Consider the following 20,794-nt stretch of genomic DNA (forward strand, 5'->3'; position numbering starts at 1 on the left):
CACAATAAAATATCCAATCGGAAAGTAGAAAACCAAACACGTTTCACATCGCGTACGTCGCGTACGTAAACAACGTAACCGACACCAACTACTATAAAAAACAAGAAAACCAAATAGAAAGTATAATCACATGAGACAAGCAAATTAACGTATAATAAAATACCACACACGCGTACACGCGACAAATTTGTGTACAGAACATTATGCGTTGTACGCTCATAGGAGCACATAAATGGTCAAAGAGGACCAATGCCGAAATCGTGCTGGCAACAGTCTCAACCCGCAATCCGCAATGATGGCTGAAGCGTCGTCTGGTCAAGTAGTACGTCTCTGTTTAGAAGTGTGGCAGTTATATTGCGCGTTCGCGATGAACCGATTTTATTGGCTCCGTGCAATTCCACAGTTGCGTTGCGCTGTTCATGACCGAGTTTCCAGGCCACATAAGACACGCTTCACTTCATCTAGCCGGCCTGATCTGTGACCCGACTTGAAGTGTGTGAGCAGCCCCGGCTTTGGCATGAATCAGAATGAGAAACCTACGTTTTGCCATCCGCGTTGCTTTCTACGGTGTTACCGTTTATTCCGCCCTGTCCACGGCCGTCATCTACATTTTTATTCAGTGGTTCGGACGTTTCCGCACGGACCTTTACGACGTCGACGGGCTCGCAAACCGCACGGCGCACGGGTGGCCCTGCGGCGATCATTCCTCAGCTTCGGAGTCGAACGTGCTGTCTCGCGACGTGATCGGCAAGGGACAGATCGACGTCCACGGATGGTGGCAGGACCAGGCGACCATTTTAACGGACGTGCAGTGTTTCAACGAGCCGTGGGCTCTGTGCTCCAAGGCATTTTCCATCACCTGCAAACGAAGCAATGTTCGCGCCATTTACCAGCACCTCTCGTTTCGACGTAACCTTACACTGCGCAGCTTCAGCTTGTCCCTGCGCGTTGCCGCCGAGCAACTCGAGTCCCAGACGGCCGATTCCTTTCTCGGCGCTCTCGTTCTGGTCAGGCTGAGCGACGGCGGCGAGGAGTTCCTGCGCGTGCCTTTTCCCGCGAGCACGAGCACGCTTACTCAACGCGAAGGGGTCTACACGGCCTCGCACGCCGATCGCACCGTCGCGACGGCCACCGTGTTGCTCGGCTGCTACGGTTACGCCGGCGTGGTGCACTTCACGGACGTTCGGCTCACGCCGCTGGTCGAGGCCGCCGCCAGCCACGGCTGCAGGGCCCGCGATCTCTTGGAGGACTGCCCGACGTCCGCGCGCAGCCTGCCGCCCACGCACCGCAGGCAGAAGCTCAAGTTCGAGCTCATACTGGGCAAGGTCCGCTCGTCCAAGAAGCGCCACCTCAACAAGGACGTGGCTCTGGTGACGCAGCTGTCGATGGACCGACTGCCCGTCCTGGAGCACACGCTGCAACTGTGGGAAGGGCCCGTCTCCCTGGTCATCTACGTTCCCGTCAAGGTAGCGGCCATTCCAGAGTCCTTTAGCTCGGCATACAGTGAACCGATGCCGAGATGTGAAGGCGAAAGGCCAGGAAAGCCTAGACTAGCTTGAAATCGTTTTCACTATAGGAGTAGGCAGGTTAGCTCATTGAGTTCCTTACAATACTACCTGGGAGGAAACCGTGCACTGCCATCTATGCGAGTGAAGGAGCATACTTTCCTTCCTCCGTGGCCTAAGAACATAGTTGTGGCTGCACAAATGAAGCTTTTGATTGTATTAACGCCTTATAACGAGCCTTTGCATGTTCTCCCATAACATGGCTCATATTAACGTTTTCTCACTTATACAAGTCAACAAGAAACATGGAATGATAAATTGCAAGCAATAAGCCCATATCGTAGCTTCCATCCAATTTTAGTGACTCTCCACCAATGCTATTGATACTTGATGTAATTGTACATCTTGCCCCAAATACTCGTATGTTTTGGGAACAGTCTTATTGCGATGATTTAGCAAGAACATTACCTTAAAAGCTGTTCTACAAAGTTTCCTACAAAAAGTTTGTGAGGAAACTGTGACACTGGTGCCTATGGGAATTGCAAGCATGGTGGTTCATCCAGCAGAGGAATGATGATTAGTACTACTATAGACAACTGAAACCTGAACAGCGGCGCACATGCCTGAAGCATAACCGAAGATACAGTATGTGCTCGTTCATCGTTCATCGTGCAGTCATCGTTCTCCACATGCATGTGCATGTGGTTTTCATGCAGAATGTAAGGCACCACCCTGCTGTGATAACACCACCTATGCTTGTTTTTTCAATCAATCCATGGCAATAGGGCAGTTATTGCAGTAAGGCGAACAGACCCACACTCTATGTGAAAACCATAAGCATGCACATGTTTTCCACAACACTCTATGGGTCACTAGACATATCTTCAAGGCGTCCTGGACCTCGGAGAAAGATGTCAGTCTGGAGCCTGAAGACGTCATTCTGAAATTCGTGCAATGAATTTATTTGTGCCCACAACATGAAACACCCTTAAATCTCTAACACTGAACTTAACTGACCATATGTAACAGAACGCTTAATAAAATAACCCTTCAGTTAGCAAACGCACACACTGTAACATTTTGCCAATGTGCTTTACTTTCATTTGTGTTCTCCACAACTAGAAAGAAAAAAAAAAGTATTTTCAATGTATGTGGATGGCTCATGCACTCAGGCATGTCCAATGCTTTTGTAAACATATGCGTGTGTATTCTTGGCAGGGAGGCAAAGTGGATGGTGACTGGCAAAAGCTCTACGTACAGAAGAAGCTACAGAACTTGAAACTGCACCCAGACAGTCATGTGTCGCTTGCGTACGGTGTGCCAGGCTCTGGAGATTACCCGATCAATGCTCTGCGCAATGCCGCCATCAAACAAACAAACTGTGAATACCTACTCACCGCTGATGCCGATTTCCAGCCATCACCTGACTTTCACAAGCACTTTCTCCTGTCTACGAGGTAATCTTTCTCACTCTTTCTGATGTGCTATGTTACCTAAAATGTTCACTGTAGAAAACTTTAATGCATACTAAATTAGAATATGCTATATTTGTTGCGTGATCCCAGCTATGACACCCGAATTAATTACTTCCTTGTGCTATCTTGTCCAAAATCACTCAGTTAATTTTTTTCTTCTCAAATATTAACAGAACCACAACTATTACTTCAATCAAATCTAATGTTGGCCTCCATTTGTTATAATTTCATTCTAAGATAGGAATTTCGGCAATTATTTTCATCAGTTTTATTATCATCTGACATTGCATGACCAGTTCACTATAAGACCACATCATGCATTGCAACTCTGTTGGCCACCGTCATTCAGGTTGAGATAGAGCCACACATAATATTTCTCCCAGTCTTCTGTTGCTGTGTACTGATTGGAACCACCTTCTTGCAGGTATTTTATTTATTGTCATGTAATCTTCTGTCTGAAATAAATATTTGTGATTATTATTTATTAATGCTAACACACCTTTTCGTAAGAATAGGTAAATCACAGGGCATTGGACAAGGGACAACCGCATAAATGAGACGCGCAGAGGGTTCACTTCCAAGTACTGAAGTTGGAAGCCAGCACCCTGTGAATCCCATTCGTGTGGCGCTGTGATTTGCAAATCATGCAAGACCAACTAGCAACTAGTTTTCATGAAACTTTATCTGACATCGTATAACCAGGAACTTTTGCATTTTGCATTGTTTTCTTTCAATGCATTACTGTTTATTGCATACTTTGTACCACTTTCTTCTATATTTCCTCTGGCTCTGAGAGTATTACAAGTAAATAAATATATACATAAATAATGTGTTTTACTTCATGTAGACAACTGGGCTAGAAAAAGCAACAGCCTACTAATATTCACATAGTATACTGTAATTTTTTCCAATGTGACCCTGATCAGGTCTTGAAAACAACTGAAATGCTACCACTTGATTCAACAAAATGTTATCCAAAAATATTAGCTGTTCAAGCTTTTTTTATTGTAAGCCGAACCTCAACATAGTGAACATGGATATAACAAATTACTGGATATAATAATGTAAATCTAAGATGTGTCTAACCAATATCAGCAGGTAACGAATATATGCTTATAATGAATATCAGCTATAACGAAGGCATTTTCATGTCGCATGCGAATTCATTATATGCTAGGTAGTGCCTCATGTTATAAAGTGAACAACGTCGCTTGCCTTCCAGGTCAGTGGCCAACACAGACAAGGTAGCATTTGTGGTCCCGGCCTTCGAATACCTGGAGCTACCTCAGAAGTCCGACGGTGTCGCCCAAACCAAGGAGGAGCTCATGCAGCTGCTGCACCGGCAGGACCCCTTCGTGCAGCCATTCCGACACGACATCACTCCCGAATCGCACCAGAGCACAGACTACTGGAAGTGGTACCGCACCGACAAGCCATACGTGGTGCAAACGTTCAGCGACAAGTACGAGCCGTACCTGGTGCTCAGAAACACTGCCCAGCTTCCTCAGTACGACGAGCGCTTCACGGGCTACGGCATGAACAAGATTACTCACGTCACCGAACTCTTCGCGGCAGGCTACGTCTTTCTCGTGCTTCCCCACGTGTGGCTGGTCCACGTGCCGCACAAGCCGTCGTCGTACTTTGTGGACCATGTGCAAAACCCGCAGCACAGACTGCGGAACAGGGTGCAGAGGTTCGAATTCCTCGTCGATGTCATGCGCAAGTACAAGCTCGGAAGGTGCAGGTGAAATCAGCATAACTGTGTGGTTGTATTGCATGCCTTATGTACTCACATGCGCATCGTAATGTGCTCTGTCAGGTGGAAGGTTGGGAAATGGCCTCAAGCACGGCAACTGAGAACCTGGCATTGCCAGCGCAATATGTAGTGGCTTGTCGTATAGGAACTTTCCCATCATGTAGCAAGCTTTTTTCCAATCCATTGTCAACTAGCAGCAATTTAAACTCGGATAACTGGAAATCGCTGTTCACTCGGACGTATCGAAAAATTTTGTCGGACCTGCTGCGTGTTTACCCTGTTTTGAAGTCACCTAATTCAAGTGAGCCTTCAGGTAATTTCGGTTAAATTTCAGTTAAATCAAAGTTCTTTGCTTCCGAAAGCGAATCGGCATAAATTTAAATTACGGGCTTTTACAAGCCGAAACCACGCTGTGGTCTCTGGACAATTGTGGATCTTTAATGTGCACCCAATGCACAGCACACGGGCGTCTTTGCATTTCACCCTTATCGAAATGTGGGGGGGGGGGGGGGGGGGAGGCCGCTGAGATTTGATCTCGCTACCTCATGCTTAGCAGCGAGACACCATAGCCGCTAAGCCGCCGCAGCGAGTAAGCAGCATAGCCAAGAGTAGCTGACCACAGAACACTCGTAAGCCAGGAATAGTTAAAACGTACCCACATTTAATATTCAGGCTGCCGTGTATGTTCACAGGTGCAACACAGGTACAAGATGGCATCATTAGCCGGGTAACACACTTGTGACTCTAATATTAGGAATGTGCTTTCATTGAAGCTCTCTTTTCTCTCCATTTTCAAAGAGGTCATTGATAGACTGGATTGATCGATTAGATTTGACATATCAAAGCGCAACTTGAACTATTAATGCATCATAGTGGGTGGCTCCGAGGCAATTTTGGCCACCTTAGGCTAATATCTTTAATGTGCACCTAAATGGAAAATACGCAAGTGTTTTCACATTCTTCCCCTATCAAAATGCGGCTGCTGCACCAGGGTGTCCAAGTGGTGATATCACGCTCAATGTAGGAGGATGCCATATCTGCTCAGCCACTGCACCAGTTTTCTTGCTGTGTATCATTTGTCTGTTTTTTTTTATACCTGTGTATAAGAAGCCTTTCTATACAAGAAGTCCTAATTGTTTTGGACCATGCCTTATTTAATCTTGATTATTTCAAACTTGTGGTACCTTACGTTTTTTTTTTTTTAGAATATAGACAAATGGGAAGGAAGCTTCTGGTAATTCAAACAAAAATGTGTGGTTCCTAGAATTTTAAAACAACACGAGTTGACTCCACCGCAAAAAGCGCACCACAATGATCAATAGAGGGGAACCAAGAGCATGTGGTAATACTCTTGTCATGTACAGCTGTTATCAAAAGTATATGAACCAGGGCTTCTGCAAAGAATAAATAAATAAATGAATAAAAGTAGGAAAGAATTGCTTGGTGCCCTGCCTTTAGACTGAAATGGAAAAATACAGTTCACATTTGGCGCTGCAAACGTCACAGTGCATTCATCAGTTTCAGGTTGTCTGAACTGCCCAGAAGTTCAGCTCTTTTTCTTTTTGGCCAATGCTGCCATCTGCATACTTTTGATCATGGCCACTGAGGAGTGTCATTGTTGAGGTTGCCAAGAATCCTTTGCATTGAGTAGTCGTCATAACTATATGCAGACAGAAAATGATTATTATGGAGCTATTTTCTGGGCAAGTGAATTGTTTTGCTCAATAGTGGTGACAAATCAGCTCAACAACTTCAGCAGCAATACCCGTCAGTGATCATTGAATGCACTCGTTTTGCACTGGTGCAAATCAGGCCAAACAAGTCCAGCACTGTGTTGGTAGTCTTTCAATGTCTCTTGTAAAAAGATTGCTTATGTAGGGAAAACTGCTACTGAATTCCAAACCTATTTTATTCTCTCTCTCTCTTTCTCTCTTCTTTCTGCACATCAACGAAAACGGCAATAATGTAAATGTGTAATATACCAGATTTCATTTTTGTGAAAATTCAGGCACGTAAAAAAAAAACAGAGTGCCAGGTCATTTTATTTTAAAGAGCAGGATAATGTTTTTTTTTTATGAATTGGCACTTAACTAGCTTTGATGAGTTGCCAGAATTTGTGTCATGGCAGGAAGCTGATTTGGGAATTTGGATGTGGCATTACCACATGGCCTTACACCTGTAGTTCTTTTTTGGTACACCACAACTGCACTTTTGAATAACTTGACCAGTGTTTTTTTTTTCCTTTTTCTTCTTTTTTTAGAAGGACGCCAATTTACTATTGGGGCATGGCTTAACATTTATTTTAATTTGAGATCCCTTGAATGCAACCTTTGGTTCTTGAAATTCTTGCACTATTATGGCTCACATTTTATTCATAAAGCTAGCTGCAGCCTGCGACATGGCAGCTGAAGTTTATTTGACTCTTTTAATATGCAGGCACCACAGGTGACTTACAAACTCCCCTCATCAGAGCTATTGATGACACCCTATCTGCTTGTAAATTAAAGTGTCTGAAAATTGAAGCGCTTCTGAATGGTGGAAGCACTGCTTCATTTGAAAGTATTGGAAGAATTGCTGCATTAACTTTTCTAAGGGTACCCTTCACTAAGTGCAAACGAGCGTTTTCGAGCCAACATTTGCGTTTGTGTCGGCTGATTCATCTTTTACTAGCAAATTGCTTTGTGGCTCACCAGTTGCATGTGTAGGTTAGTGATTACGCTCTCAGGTTGTACATAGAGGCCATTCCGAATGCAAAATTTGCCTTATAGGATCGTAAGAGTGAATTGCTATCAGCATCTTTACCCAATAGACACCTGTGAGTTTCTATAAGCACGCAATCTTGGATCTTGCAATTCTTAAGTAATACATTTTTATTCAATAACCTCCTCTTCATTTGCTGTGTGTGCGTGAATTGGCCAAGAAGCCATTACCGCTCACAGGGTTATCAACAAGGAGGGCCCAAACCTCAGAGCAGCAACCTTCCTTTGGGCACACGATCTCCAATAGCTCAAAGCTGCAAATATGGCTACAAGCCATCAATACAAATCTTTGAATAGCTACAAATCCATTAAACCTCCAAGCAATCTAGACTGTGGCTCAAACAGAGCCATTATCTGGACTGTTTGATTGGACCTGAAGTAGTAGGGTACTGTGCGATCTGACAGTGAATAAGTTCAGTAGCGGCATAGTGCTATTTACTATATTTCCCGGCCATCTCTGTCTTGTGTATGCTATGAGGCAAGCATGTGCCATACCCCATTGTCAATGCACTTTGCCCCTAAACACACTTTGCCCCTCAATGGCGCCTCGCCTCTCAATGCAAGGTGAAATTTGCCCGTTCTCATGTACAGGGTCATCAACACTTAGGGAAAATGCCTCATCAATGTTCAAATACTAATGGCGGCTCTGAATCGGAATGAAGAAGTGCAGGTTTATTTTTTACTTACAGATATCTGTGTTAGCACCCGCTTTTCCTCGTTATGTTCATGTTACATCCAGTGGATGTTCGATATTCATGTTACATTAAATTCAGTACTAATGGGCTTCCCAGGAGTCACCAAAGCCGGTTGGTCCACTCCTATGGACAGCTTATTACTATTTAAATGCTCATTAACAACTGGAATTAGGCATGGATGCCCACAGACTAACCTTTTATAAATAGGCATCCACTTAATGCATCGTGTATGCCAAATTTTTCGCCATAAATTTAAAACACAGAAGATATGTCAGACTGAATGCCCATGAGATGTTATTCCCAAGAATGTGTGAACCAGTACGCAGTGAGCCCATATGAAAGCGAACACCACATTTGCATGCAAAGCCAGTAATTTTTTCATTGTTTTGGGCTAAATTAAAGTAAAAATAGAGTTCTACTAGGGTAATTCTTCGACACGAGAACTGCATAGCAAATACCAGTGAGTGCCAGCATTCTGGCTTAACACATTTGCAGGAATCACTGTTTGAACACAAATTAAGTGTTCCATTTCATATTGGTTTCTTCAAACCTGATGTAATATAGTAAAATAGGACTCTAATGCACAGTGAGCAATGTTAGACACCCTGTCGCCCCTTGCCCATCTGCACCCACAACATCTTTGTTATCACTGATCTTCTACAGGGTGCTTTTCAATAGAGGATTTTGCAACACTATATGTTTTGCAAGCTTGTATGTAGTGTTTGTTACTACAACATATCAATGTAGGAGCGAAGAACTGTGAAATGTCAATATATGCTGCCTGTTCTAGAGAAAGTGATAGGTGTAGCACTCTTCGGACATTGACAGGGCTATTCACAAGGTCTTCGATGAGCAACATCTTTCTGTTTAAATTAAAGATTGCCACAAGTTCTATGTTATTGAGTGATTGAATGTTTCTGTGATTCCACAAACAGGATTTGCCTTTTGCTTCTAAGAAATACTGTTCGCAATATGGAACCCGAATGTGTCCAGCACACAGTACTTGTGGAGTGCTTGCAGACATACCAAATAGCCACAGCGAGCTGTGTCATCACATGGACATGTTGGAATTTATAACGGAATGGAGACACCAAAATTTTTAGTGTTTGCTAGCTTACAGTAATGCTTCTCACTAATGTTGCACACATCATGCAGCCCACCTAAGAAACAAATTAATTTCAATAACAAATTTTACAGCGAACCTATATATCCTAACCCCCCCCCTCCCCCCATTCTCCCAATGCTTCTGCCGTGTCCATAGGCAAAAACTCAACCAATCACAGTGGGAGACACAGATCACGTGCGCTGCTGGGTACCTTGCTGCACAACCAGATGGCGCTCGCGTCCGCAGCAGTGGTGGCGCTAGCTGTGCAGGGAAAAGAAAAAAAAAGAACCAGAAAGCTCGCTTTCACGCATAGTGTTCACCAGAAGCATTTCCTGGTAAACATTATGGTTGTATAAGCTGCAGTTGCCGGAAAGCGGCAACTTTAGCATATGAAGCAGGGAGTGACGTAACTACACTTTCATATGTAAAAAAAGAACCTGCCTTAGCAACCGATTTAATTTGTGTTATGATAGCACTATGGAAAGGCCATGAATAGTTAGGACTCCCAAAGAGTATCATAACACAATGAGCGGTGAAGGGAACAGTGACGTCAATATGCATGACAACGTCGTGTTCAGGCTAGGTAGGATGCAGCGGTTCCTGCCCAAAGCTAGCCACAAACAGTTGGGACGCCTGAAGATAAGCGCAAATACAATAAGCGACAAAATGAACAGCAACGTCAATATGTACAATGGCGTCATGCTCAGGCTCACCAGGATCTAGTTCAAGGCTGTGTCACATTGGTCTATCGGATCAAGTGACGCCACTGCTTTGCTGACGAACCACCTCTAAAGCGTGGATTGGAGCCCATTTTTCTTTAATTTCCCTCTCAATATGGCTGCTTAGTTCCAAAGGTTTTTGGCCGAGACATCAAATCAATAGTAGTGCAATGCTCCAGCCTAAGTAGACAAACCTTGTCTCGTGCTTTTAACATATAGGCGTATTGATGCAAAGTAAGGCATTCATTAGCATCGTATGGTCACTGTCATCTAAATTAGAGACTGCCTACAGGTCAAAAATGAGCTTACAGGATCCACAAGAGTCAGCTCGGAAAGGCTTCACTTTCTGTAGCTTGATACCAATCTTAGCACTTGCGCACATTTCACAACAGGCGCATGCGTTCATTGCTGTAGAGAGCGCAGAACGCCATGTCGCAAGATATAACTTTTTTTCTGAGACCATGCAATCAATGCCATGGTAATCCATGGCAAGCCAGCACAGAATGAAATAGAACTAATCGAAATATAAAAATGCTGTTTCATCAAAAATTTCAGGGGCGCATACAGAAATTCAGTTTCTTCCTGCTCGTTAATCTAGCACAGGACAGGGCCCTGCCCTGTGCTCCTAGATTAATGAGCAGGAAGACACTGGGGAATTGAGGAGCCCTAATGTTTAGACGCAGCTATATGAAGCCAAGGAAAACACAGAGGAGATTATCTGCATAAGAATAATTAACAGGTTTCTAAATTTAAATGTAGAAATTATTACGAATGAGGGTTAAATTTATGGTAAGCTTTATATTGTTACATGTGGAGAAATACACACAAAAGAAGCTATTTAATATGTATTTACAAGAGCAGGCTCACCAGAGACCAAGACGGAAACCAGCTCGCAGCAAGAGCCCAGAGACATCTCTTCGTTTTCTTCGTGGCGGCCAGTCTCTTAAAGGGCCCCTATCAGGCTTTGCCATTTCCAATGGACAAGCGTAGCGTATAAATCACATGCTGGACGATTGTGTCTGCAAAGCATTACAGCGGTGCGTGCCGTCGAACATAGCTGAAATTTCTGACCAAACACTGCGCACCCTCTCTCTTGAGGAAGCTCCGCTCCCAGCCGAACAGTCAAGGTCATACACATGCAGTGACATAAAGCTAGCTATGTCACCTACCATGACATCTGATTTTGGGTAATCATCCAATGCAGAAGGTGCAACGCCGTCGTAAATGTGCCGCTCAGCAAAGAAAGGAATAAAAAAGGAGGCGAGGCTTTACTTAATGAACATGGCATGGTCCCTCAACTCTGGTATAGGAGCAGGCATCAAGGTACACCGCTTGTGGATGCTAGTCAGGGCATAGGGAGAGAGTGTCTTCATTAGCAGCGACACTCGCCTCCTGGTGGCATGGTAACATGGCAGTTAACTTAGAATCTATCTCCTCAGAGAGCACTTTATAACTTCCAGTACACAACTAAAATTGCAATGGAGCGTGGCAAGGGACCCTTTAAGCGTCTATTATATTGCAACAATATTCTTAATAAAGAAAAATGAAAGTGGAAGACAACTTGCTGCCAATGGGAGCCAAACCCGCAACCTCCGCACGGTGTATATGGTGCTCACTGACTGAACTACAGCTGTCCAGCCGTTCACTTTCATGGCCATTTTCTGCATACATATGTAGTCCTTGGAGGGTTGCTCAGCACCACTCAGGACCATAATGGCGTATATGAAACATCCTTTGAATTGCAGGCATCGCAGACTGCGCGATTTCAGGAGCAGGCAAATGGCCAATAGTGACGGCTCTTCATGAAAACAAAAGTTTAAATTTTGGTGTCTCTATTCCTTGTATGCTCGCGCTCTTACTTTTAAGGTGCCATACTTACACGTCGCCGACAGCTGATGGTTTTTTCCTGCCTGGTTGCACTACTCACATAATGTTGCATTGTCTGTGCCATCCTGAATGACAACAGTACATTGTTTACAATTCTCTGAACTGGAAAAGTTGTTCTTTGTTGGCATATTACTGCTGTTTCATACCTTTATTGTGATATTTTTTTATGCTTGTCTTTTGGTATATTTTTGATGCCTTGTTCCGCTCTTGTTGATGTTCAGTCAACTATGCTCACTACGAACTTCTTCAGTTTTGCTTGATGACTGAGCTTGTCTCTAGTATTTTGTTGATTTTAGTGTCAAGAAACATGATTGAAGACGGGCTACTACGTGACAGGTGCTTCAGCTCGGTGCCATGTCGGTTTCTTTACTCCTTTGCGTTACTAGAATCTTGACGTGTCTGAAGAGTTTTTTTTCTTTTTCTAGTGACATTGCAACTCTTAAGGAACTATAATGTTCAATGAAAGCGCATTAAGCTTTATACGACTTGGCTGAAAATGCCTACATTTATTTCTTTATTTTTTTTGCTTTCTCTACATACAAGGGCTCTTTTGCAACGAAATGTTGAACTTGGAGAACTAATTTACAATATTTTCAGTGATTTGTATAGGTAGTGATTGTTTTTGCATACTGTTATCAAAAGTTTCAAGGCATAAGTTCCATGAAAAAGCTGAATTCTCATAGTGCCTACACAGGCAGGCAGAACTGTGCAATTGTCGGTCGCCATGATAATGACAGAGTTGTCGTGATGATAGCCAATCGCCAGCAGCACTTACATAAGAGAGATATTGCGAATGCAAGCCTTGAATTCCAGTCTGTACACCCAGGCTGCAGAAGCATTCAGCTTTTATGCAGATCACACTCCTTGTAAACTTTTGATGCCAGCAATATGCATGTTGCTCAAGTGGCTAGTATTTTGACTCTAATAAAAACCAAGGAAAAACTTATTAACCTTGGAAAGAACCGATTTTGTTAGCTGATACAAAAACTGTAATACAATGGTAGTACCCAGAATTTATTAATGTAGTTATATCACCATGCAAGAAATATGTTGTTATGAATATTATGCGGCAGTAAATAATAATGTTATATGATATTACTTTTACAGAGTGTGGGACTAGTTAAAATTTTGAATGCAAATAAAATACTTGTTTTTCATATCAAAGTATTTGATTTGAAGTATTTGATTTGAAGTATTTGATTGCAGCTAAGACCACTGGGAGTTTGTCCTGGAAGAATGCCAACACGTGTAATAAAAAAAAATTGTGTGATGAATGAGATAGGAGTACACTAGACACAGCGCTGAAGTTTGAACACCATTTGTGAGCCCCAGAGTCCACATGAAGTGCTCATTGAAAGCCAACTGGCACCTGTGATGGCTTTTAATTTTTTTTTAATTAAAAGCTTTCTAATCAAACAGAGAAGACTTTCATATAGTATTATGCATAACAAAAGAAATAAACCCTTTCCTTTGTGACCTTTCTTCCGCATGTTCCTTTTCCTTAAAAGCAGCATTGTATTTGATATTCAAGCACATTGTACATGTTGTTTTAACATTTACATAATTCAAATGTCCACTTTTGTTAGGCAGACTTAATATTAAGTTGTGAAACTAATGAATGAATATGAAGAAAAACAAATGCTTTCTATAGTGTTTTTTAATATTTTGTTTGCCTAAATATAATATCTGTTCCTGATAACCACTAAACTTCAACTATATTTTATTGGCAATGAAGGTAACAAATTGATTCCACAGTTGCCTAGCAACACCATTCCTGCATTTCTGATGTACTACAGTACTTGAAAAATAAGGAGGCTCCTGAACATAAACTCCTAAGCACATTTCACAATGTACACAACAGCCTTATGTAGTATTTCAGGCGTACTAATTAGTATTGGGTAGCTGCAACACTGAAAGGGCACCCTTTCCATGGAAGAAGCTACACTACAGCGACTTCTTATTTAACTTATTTCAGTTGCGGTCATGCTTTACCGCATTGCGTCATCTATTATAAAGGGAATCTGATTTGGACCAATTTCATACAACTTGCGAGACTGTTCCACACTATTCAATAACAGCAAGTTACAGTAGAACCTCATTTGTGTGCTCCTGTTTCATGATGTGTCATAGTTCATATGTTCATAAGGAAAAGTGAATGAACATCACTCAAATCATATGTCACGCTAGATATAAAATTTATCATGTTATGGAGCTCCACTACTACCAGTAGATGAAGACACAGTAACTTAAGAGCAAAAGGAGGGGTCATTTTATCTGAGTATGTACATACAGGTTCACGATTTCATGGCCAAAAAAAAAAGAAAATGCAACGGTGCAAGATGAAAATTCCGTCAACACGAAATGACGAGAGTAAACGATGTTGACCTGACTGAAGGCACAACGTTCCAGGCAAACTGAACACCAGGCGTGGCTTCCAGTAAGCTGGCGATTAATCACATTGCACTAGTGGCGACAAAGGCGCCCTGTACAGCTGAGTCAAAATATGTTGCAAGGCAGATCACAACTAAAGATCGACTGACAAGAGCCTGGCTTTTAAATTCACAGCGTAAACTTCAGAAAAAACTACTTGTTGCGAAAAGCGCGGCTAGCAGCGCACCCTTCAGGTACATACATGGCAAATTTTTTTTCTTTAAGTTCAGTGTGCGTAGGTGGAGCTGCAAAGACAAAACCTGATTATTGTGTCACTTTGTCGCTTGTTTTGAAAGCGCTTTGTTTTAGTCAAACACTTTCACTTCTGAAGGAGAAGGTTGTCAATTAGCTGACAGAAGCATGAAGCTACGAAGCAAATTCAGGTGGCTTCCTCGAAAGAAAAACTTCACAGTCAAAGGAACATTTGTTCTAGTTTGGAGCACGAACCAGGCACCACTTGCTTTCTTTAAGGAAGCAGCTGCTCAACCAAATGAACCGACCAGGAGGCTTTGTGCCACTTCGAGGTGGCTGCCCGCCTTCCCATACAAATGAATCTACTCCCATGCTTTATGGGTTTCTGCAGGTTTCATTTGGCTAATGAGTGCTCTTGTATCACCTCTCAACTTTGACATCCTGGCTTACTATTCAAAACAACCTCAATACAGCTGGAAATGATGTAGAATGTAACTGCAAGTAGCCTTCACACTTTTGTCAGCCACTTTGTGAATATTAACGAAGAACTAAAAAAAGTAGACGCTTTTGGGCAATTACAGAAAAAGCACCAACTTCATCTAACACAATAAAACTGCGACATGTAGCACATCCGAACCTCGAGATAGCAAACACACATTGAACGAATTGTTGGACATAACAAAATAAATCTAAATTTTCTCCCCAATGTCAGTGTGTAAGAATTGTATTCTTATAATGAATACTGGATGTAATGAAAGTATTTTCATGTCACGTATGAATTCGCTATAGCGAGGTCACACTGCATTATACCAGGACTTTTTATAGTAATATACAAGAAGATAACGATGGTTGTGGTGAACAAAACAGCACAAAGCACTGCTACCTTGGCACGTTTGGCACATCTTTAAGTAAATACGGCTCCGAACAAGTGAGCGCGAACAGACAGCATCATTATAGCAGACCACCTGGGGAGCAGTTTCAAAAGACAAGGCAGTAAGTGGCCAAGCAAAAAGGCAACTATGTGATCTCCTTTCCATAGCGTGAACACAGCTGATGATCAAAGTTCTAGCATTAGTTCTCTTGAGCAAAACAGTGTGACAATATGGTAGTTAACAATGCTTAGTGTTGAGAACGAAGCTATGTTTTTACGGTATTATGCAGCTAGTAAATGCACGAGTACAGTTAAAAATGTTTGCTGTTTTACGAGTCCCAATAACACCAACAATCTTTGTTTAGGACTAGCATTCAAAATTTCTTTTGTGTTACAGACACGTGATGTTTTCACATAAATTCTCTGCGTGAAGCACTTTTTCTTTTTTTCTTTTTGTCACTAGCAGTTATACCGTAGCGGTGGTGAGGACATAGACACACACATTGTTAACAAGAACATCTTGCTGCAAAAAAAATGAATCAAAAATACATTCTAGTACATCTGAAAATAGCGCTATCTAACGTCCATCCTTGACTTTTTCTGGAGCTGCGAACAGTGCCGAAAAACAAAGGCAGGAGATCATTGTATTGTGTGAAGCTCGATATTGGGACTTCCATGAACGCAACAACTCAAGTGTCGCGCAAACAAAACAAGTCATAGGTAGCTTGCAAATGTCAGTGGTGCTTGACTGCTTGCTGCAACAAGGTGCATGTCAACATTTAAAAAGCGTCATCGTTCAAGCACCGCACTGCAAAAACATCGGTTGACAGTAACAGACACTGATAACAAATGAACATTCCTTCTCCATTCTAGCAAATGTACAAGAAAAACCTGTGTCGATTAAGGCATATACATATCACTAGCCATCTTTACATTACAGGCCTAGCATCGACTGCCTATCACAATGACAAATTCTGACAGTCTGCGGACAATCAGTCAAGATGCAAGTGTGAGAAGAGGTATGAGGGGAAGAAAAAACTTTACACTGAATTAAAAACACGCATGCAAATTCTTGGCAACCACATGAGATGCATTTCCGCTGTAACTTCGGTACATTGTTGCCGTGTTCAGTAACAGTGCAAGGCAAGCACGTCAAAATTCCAGCTCGTATGATTCTGTTAAATGTTGCTACCTAATAAAGGTCATAAAAAAGGAATGTTACATTAAACTGTACAGTAAAACCTGTATTAACAAACAAAGATATAATAAAGCAATCTAAAATGTTCCTTGCCTACCTATACCAGTATGTAACGAATACATGCTTACAACAAATATTGGATATAACGAAGGTATTCTCATGTTGGAGGTGAGTTCGTTATAACAAGGTTTGACTGTATTAGTAAATACTGCTTCTGTAATACCAGAATACATACCAGTAATACCGGTAAACTATGTTCTGGAATACCATAGATGCCAGTCTTACTATGAGCAGTCTTGGTAAACCAGAAAAGACGCCAAAAACTAAAGCTTTAAGTTGCAGTGCTATCTACTCATGACATCGCAATACTTGGACAGCACCTGCTCACGGCTAGTCAATAGTTTATCAATAAAGAAGGGATATGCTGCATTCTAAAAGAACTAATGGCCCAACATAGCGAGTTTTCATTCTTTTTTTTAGCAGAAATAGTCTTGAAATGTGTGAAAATACGTTGAAGTCCACGAAGACATACTAACGTACAGGTGCTGCAGTTCGGCCATGAAATTCAGAGATACATTTCCCTTCATTTTCTCAGCTAATAACCTTCTTCCACCAAATAAATGCCAAACTTAGTCTTGAAAACATACTTCACTTGACTTAACTGAGCGTTGTTCTTTGACCAGAAACATAAATGAGCAGTGAAGCAGGCGTGGTCACTGTGCACCATGAAATTTGAACACTGGCACGTCGCAGTTACAGACAAAAATGTGTTTCATGCAGTTGCCACATAAGTGCACGCAAACAGATAATGAAAGTTAATAACTTAGGGTGGTAAAACATAAATTATTGGGAAAACAGTGCCGCATTCGCTGCTTTGCGTTAAGTAAAAAGCAAAGCTAAAACATGCAAAGGTTTTACTTTCTAGGAACTATCATCATAAAAACACTCAGCGCTTCTTAATGACACTAAAAACCATTCTCGTCACTGAGCCTATAAGCGAGAATGACAACACTGAATTCAAAGCAGCAAAGAATAACAGGAAGAGAGAAACTGATCGACGGTGTTCTGATCGAGGACACAGGTTTGGTTCCTGGCCACTGCAGCGACTGCGTGCAGAAACGCTTGGTTTGCCAAGACTTCGGTGAAACCTAAGGAAGGGCAGGCAGCAAGAATGTTTCCTGGCTGATTAAGCAACCTTAACTTGGCACAACAAGACTTCACGGCTGTGTCGGCACGCTGCCGACGGTGCCAATGCTTTTGCATTAATGTGCATGGAAGTGCAGGATTAGGCAGATAGACACTGGACACTTGCACCTCAACATAAATGATGGTGAACGTACGTTTAGACACAATGTGTCCTACTACAAACTGCGGCGTTTGTTTGCGAGACTACAGCTCTGCGGCAGTGCGCCCAGCCGTGGAAAGCTCTCGGTGCAGGTTCCCCATAGGTGCCAGTCTAGTTGAAACGCCACGCACAATGGGGTGGTGAAACGGGCAGTGTAATGTTAAATGGAAGCTTCCTGCTATCCTGAATGGGAACAATTCATACAAATGACAGGCTTTAGCAGAAAAGAAACTTAATGACCCGGGGAGAAAAGAAAAATCTCAAAGACAGTTGACCCATACAAGAGTGACATAGAGCTGTTCGAAGTAGTACTTTACTGATGTCCCCTAGGAAGGAGAAAGAAGAGAGGGGGAAAGGCAAGGACAAGAGTCTGTAGCGGCCTAAAACCATGATGACATCGTCAAGCCACTTCATGTATAAACTATCTCTCAGAGATTCACATTCCACGCGGAATTGGGGAAAGTGCGGGGGCTGAAAGGTCAGATAAGAGAAAGGTCGTTGCCGACGATGAGCAAGCATAAATCGGTCTTGGGTTAGAAGTGCCACAGGCCTGCTGTCTTCTGCATCTAAAAATTCCCCGCACTGAATGTCAAAGATGCAAGGCTCCGCATAAGCCATACAAAACGAGCTTGCTCTTGTTACAGCAAAACACAGGCTGGAATCTCACCTCTGCAAATCTTAGATCTGAACGGGCACTGCTTCCCGAAGCAATAAAAGTAAAAAGTGAAACGTTTTAAATAAGGTAAAAATAAATATTGACAGCATAAAAGGGTAAATAACACTTGCGAGAAAAAAAGAGTGCGATGCGTTGTGCTACTAAAAACAAGTTTCGGTTTTACCGAAAATCTCTCAGCACCACAGGAAGGATGAGTCTCGATGGTCATCCTGTTTAACTACCCCAGCGATAGTTGTACATGTGTCGATTAGCTTAAATAGCTAATGTATTAAGTAGCGATGCCTTTGAACAAAATCAGGCTTACTGCTGCAAAAGTAAAGCCCTTGATGCTAGCGCATTAGCCTTACAACGCACTAAAGAGGGCGGCAGCAGTACTGGAATTGCGCTTATCGAAGGTAATCGTAAGTCAGTCGAGCAAAAATAAAATTCGAGTTTAGCCCGGTACTTACATGTTTAAGCATTACTGTTTTCAATGAACAGCCAGAACAGAGCAATGAAATGTGGCACTAGCGGCAACGTCTAGAGGCACTGCACTCAACCAAATTGTGTGAGCCTTCGTGGCTCTCTACTATTGTCTGCTGGTGAAACAGTTTTTATAGTGATGCAAAAGACAGCATCTTTTCTTGTTAAGAAGAATAACAACACAGAAGACAGTTCGAGCACATTCTAGTCGTTTGAATACAGTGCCACCAGGGGTCACCACAAGTGCGGCTGATAACATTTACGTCCCAGTGTTGGGCCAACACGGTGACACTAAAGCACAGACGTATCAGCTAACACTCCCTAAAAGAGTAACATTGTATGGGAAAAACTGTGCATTTAACTAAACAAGAACATCTAGGCTGTGTGCATACCAGAGTTTCGTTGCATAACGGACGAAGTCTGTTCAAAGCAAGCACAAACAGCCACTTCTAAACCTGAGTCCAGTGTTCGGATCCTGATGAGTTGTTAGGACCTTGTGAAAGAGGGCGATCAGAAAAGTCTGGGGCCTTTGAAACTTTTGGCTGTGGTGCAGGTCTTTTCTTGGACATTCGCAGCATGGCGATGTTGCTTGGTTTCTTAGGGACATCAGGTTTCTTGGGACTTGCTGTAGCTGTCAAAAAAAAAAAAAAAGAATTGTGTATGAGGCCCTCGCAATGTAACAAGTTTTGAGGACTTCTACATGTCAAGCTCCAGCTTGGCTGTTAGCACTTTTGGTTATGAGCAAACATGAAAAACAATTTCATCATCTGTCTCAAATAAATCAGCAGGAAATGAAAGAAAACGAGCTTGAATACAACTGAGGATCACAAATTTGGCTGCTCAATACCCATTGCCCCACAAAACAATAATCGGCTCCTCAATACTTCTTGACAAGTTCCGTTATATGTATAACCTGGTGTTATGTGTATGACACTAGGTGTTTCACGTAACTTCAGCTAAACTTTTAAAAAAGAGGTAGGTACATCTCTTGGCAAATAAGAGTAATGCCATAACAGTCACAGTCTTGAGTTACTCAGACTACCTTCAGGCAGTAATGAGTTAGATGATTAGTTATGTATACCTAATTATGCAAAATTTAAGTTGTACATGTATATGTTTTATGGCGTAAGTTATTTTGGGCATAACTTGTCAAGTGCAGAGCTGCAGTTACAGCTCCAATGAAGCTGCTTTCACAACACTATCTTTTACATAACCATTTTTTTCGCGATCAATTCATTTGCTATTGCTATTGTGTTAGGAGTTGTCCACTTTCATTTCTTTCTTGTCTAAGTCTCTCATGATAAAATATACTTCATGCATTAAGTTCTTGAAGGACAATACAACATAACAAGCCTAACGAGGACAGGTGACACATCACCCAAAATAACTTTAAGCAACAACGGGAAATATTATAAACAATTCTGGTTCCAAGAGTTTCTCAAATAATTGCTGTGCATTGACCAGGTACAAAGAAAAACACAAACCGCAATGCTTACTAGTAGGCTGTGCTGGCGTCTTTTTCTTTGCCTCTTCTGACGTTCCAGAGTTCCCCTACACACAAAAGACGTAAATAATAATTGTAATAAAAGAAATACATAGATAAGAAGTCAGGACCCAGCCGAATGCCTATTTTATAACTGAAGTATAGCGCTAAGTGTGGGATGAAAAAGTTTCTGCAGTTACCAAGTTGTGTGAGGTGGGGGGGGGGGGGGGTTACAG

General features: G+C 42.2%; 2 protein-coding genes across 2 annotated transcripts in view; one reads left to right on the forward strand and one right to left on the reverse strand.

Moving 5' to 3' along the window:
* Positions 1-214: 214 nt before the first annotated feature.
* On the forward strand, positions 215-12,842 carry LOC142585370 (uncharacterized). The gene is made up of 3 exons (XM_075696087.1): positions 215-1,466; positions 2,724-2,962; positions 4,203-12,842. Exons 1-3 carry the CDS (start codon positions 528-530, stop codon positions 4,726-4,728), a joined length of 1,704 nt encoding a protein of 567 aa, XP_075552202.1. The 5' UTR covers positions 215-527; the 3' UTR covers positions 4,729-12,842.
* Positions 12,354-20,794, reverse strand: part of LOC142585366 (uncharacterized) — a 29,516-nt gene continuing 21,075 nt past the window's right edge. The window contains exons 14-15 of the mRNA XM_075696080.1: positions 20,572-20,626; positions 12,354-19,706 (exon numbers count right to left, since the gene is read on the reverse strand). Coding sequence (XP_075552195.1) covers positions 19,525-19,706; positions 20,572-20,626 — 237 coding nt within the window. The 3' untranslated portion in view covers positions 12,354-19,524. The remainder of the gene's footprint in view (positions 19,707-20,571; positions 20,627-20,794) is intronic.

The sequence above is a fragment of the Dermacentor variabilis genome, chromosome 6 (assembly GCF_050947875.1).
Source record: "Dermacentor variabilis isolate Ectoservices chromosome 6, ASM5094787v1, whole genome shotgun sequence".
NCBI classification, from domain to species: Eukaryota; Metazoa; Arthropoda; class Arachnida; order Ixodida; family Ixodidae; genus Dermacentor; species Dermacentor variabilis.

Coding starts and splice junctions, on each gene's coding strand:
- LOC142585370 (XM_075696087.1), top strand. CDS start 528: ATGAGAAACCTACGTTTTGCCATCCGCGTTGCTTTCTACGGTGTTACC. Junction 1,467..2,723: donor TCATCTACGTTCCCGTCAAG/GTAGCGGCCATT, acceptor TATTCTTGGCAG/GGAGGCAAAGTGGATGGTGA. Junction 2,963..4,202: donor CACTTTCTCCTGTCTACGAG/GTAATCTTTCTC, acceptor CTTGCCTTCCAG/GTCAGTGGCCAACACAGACA.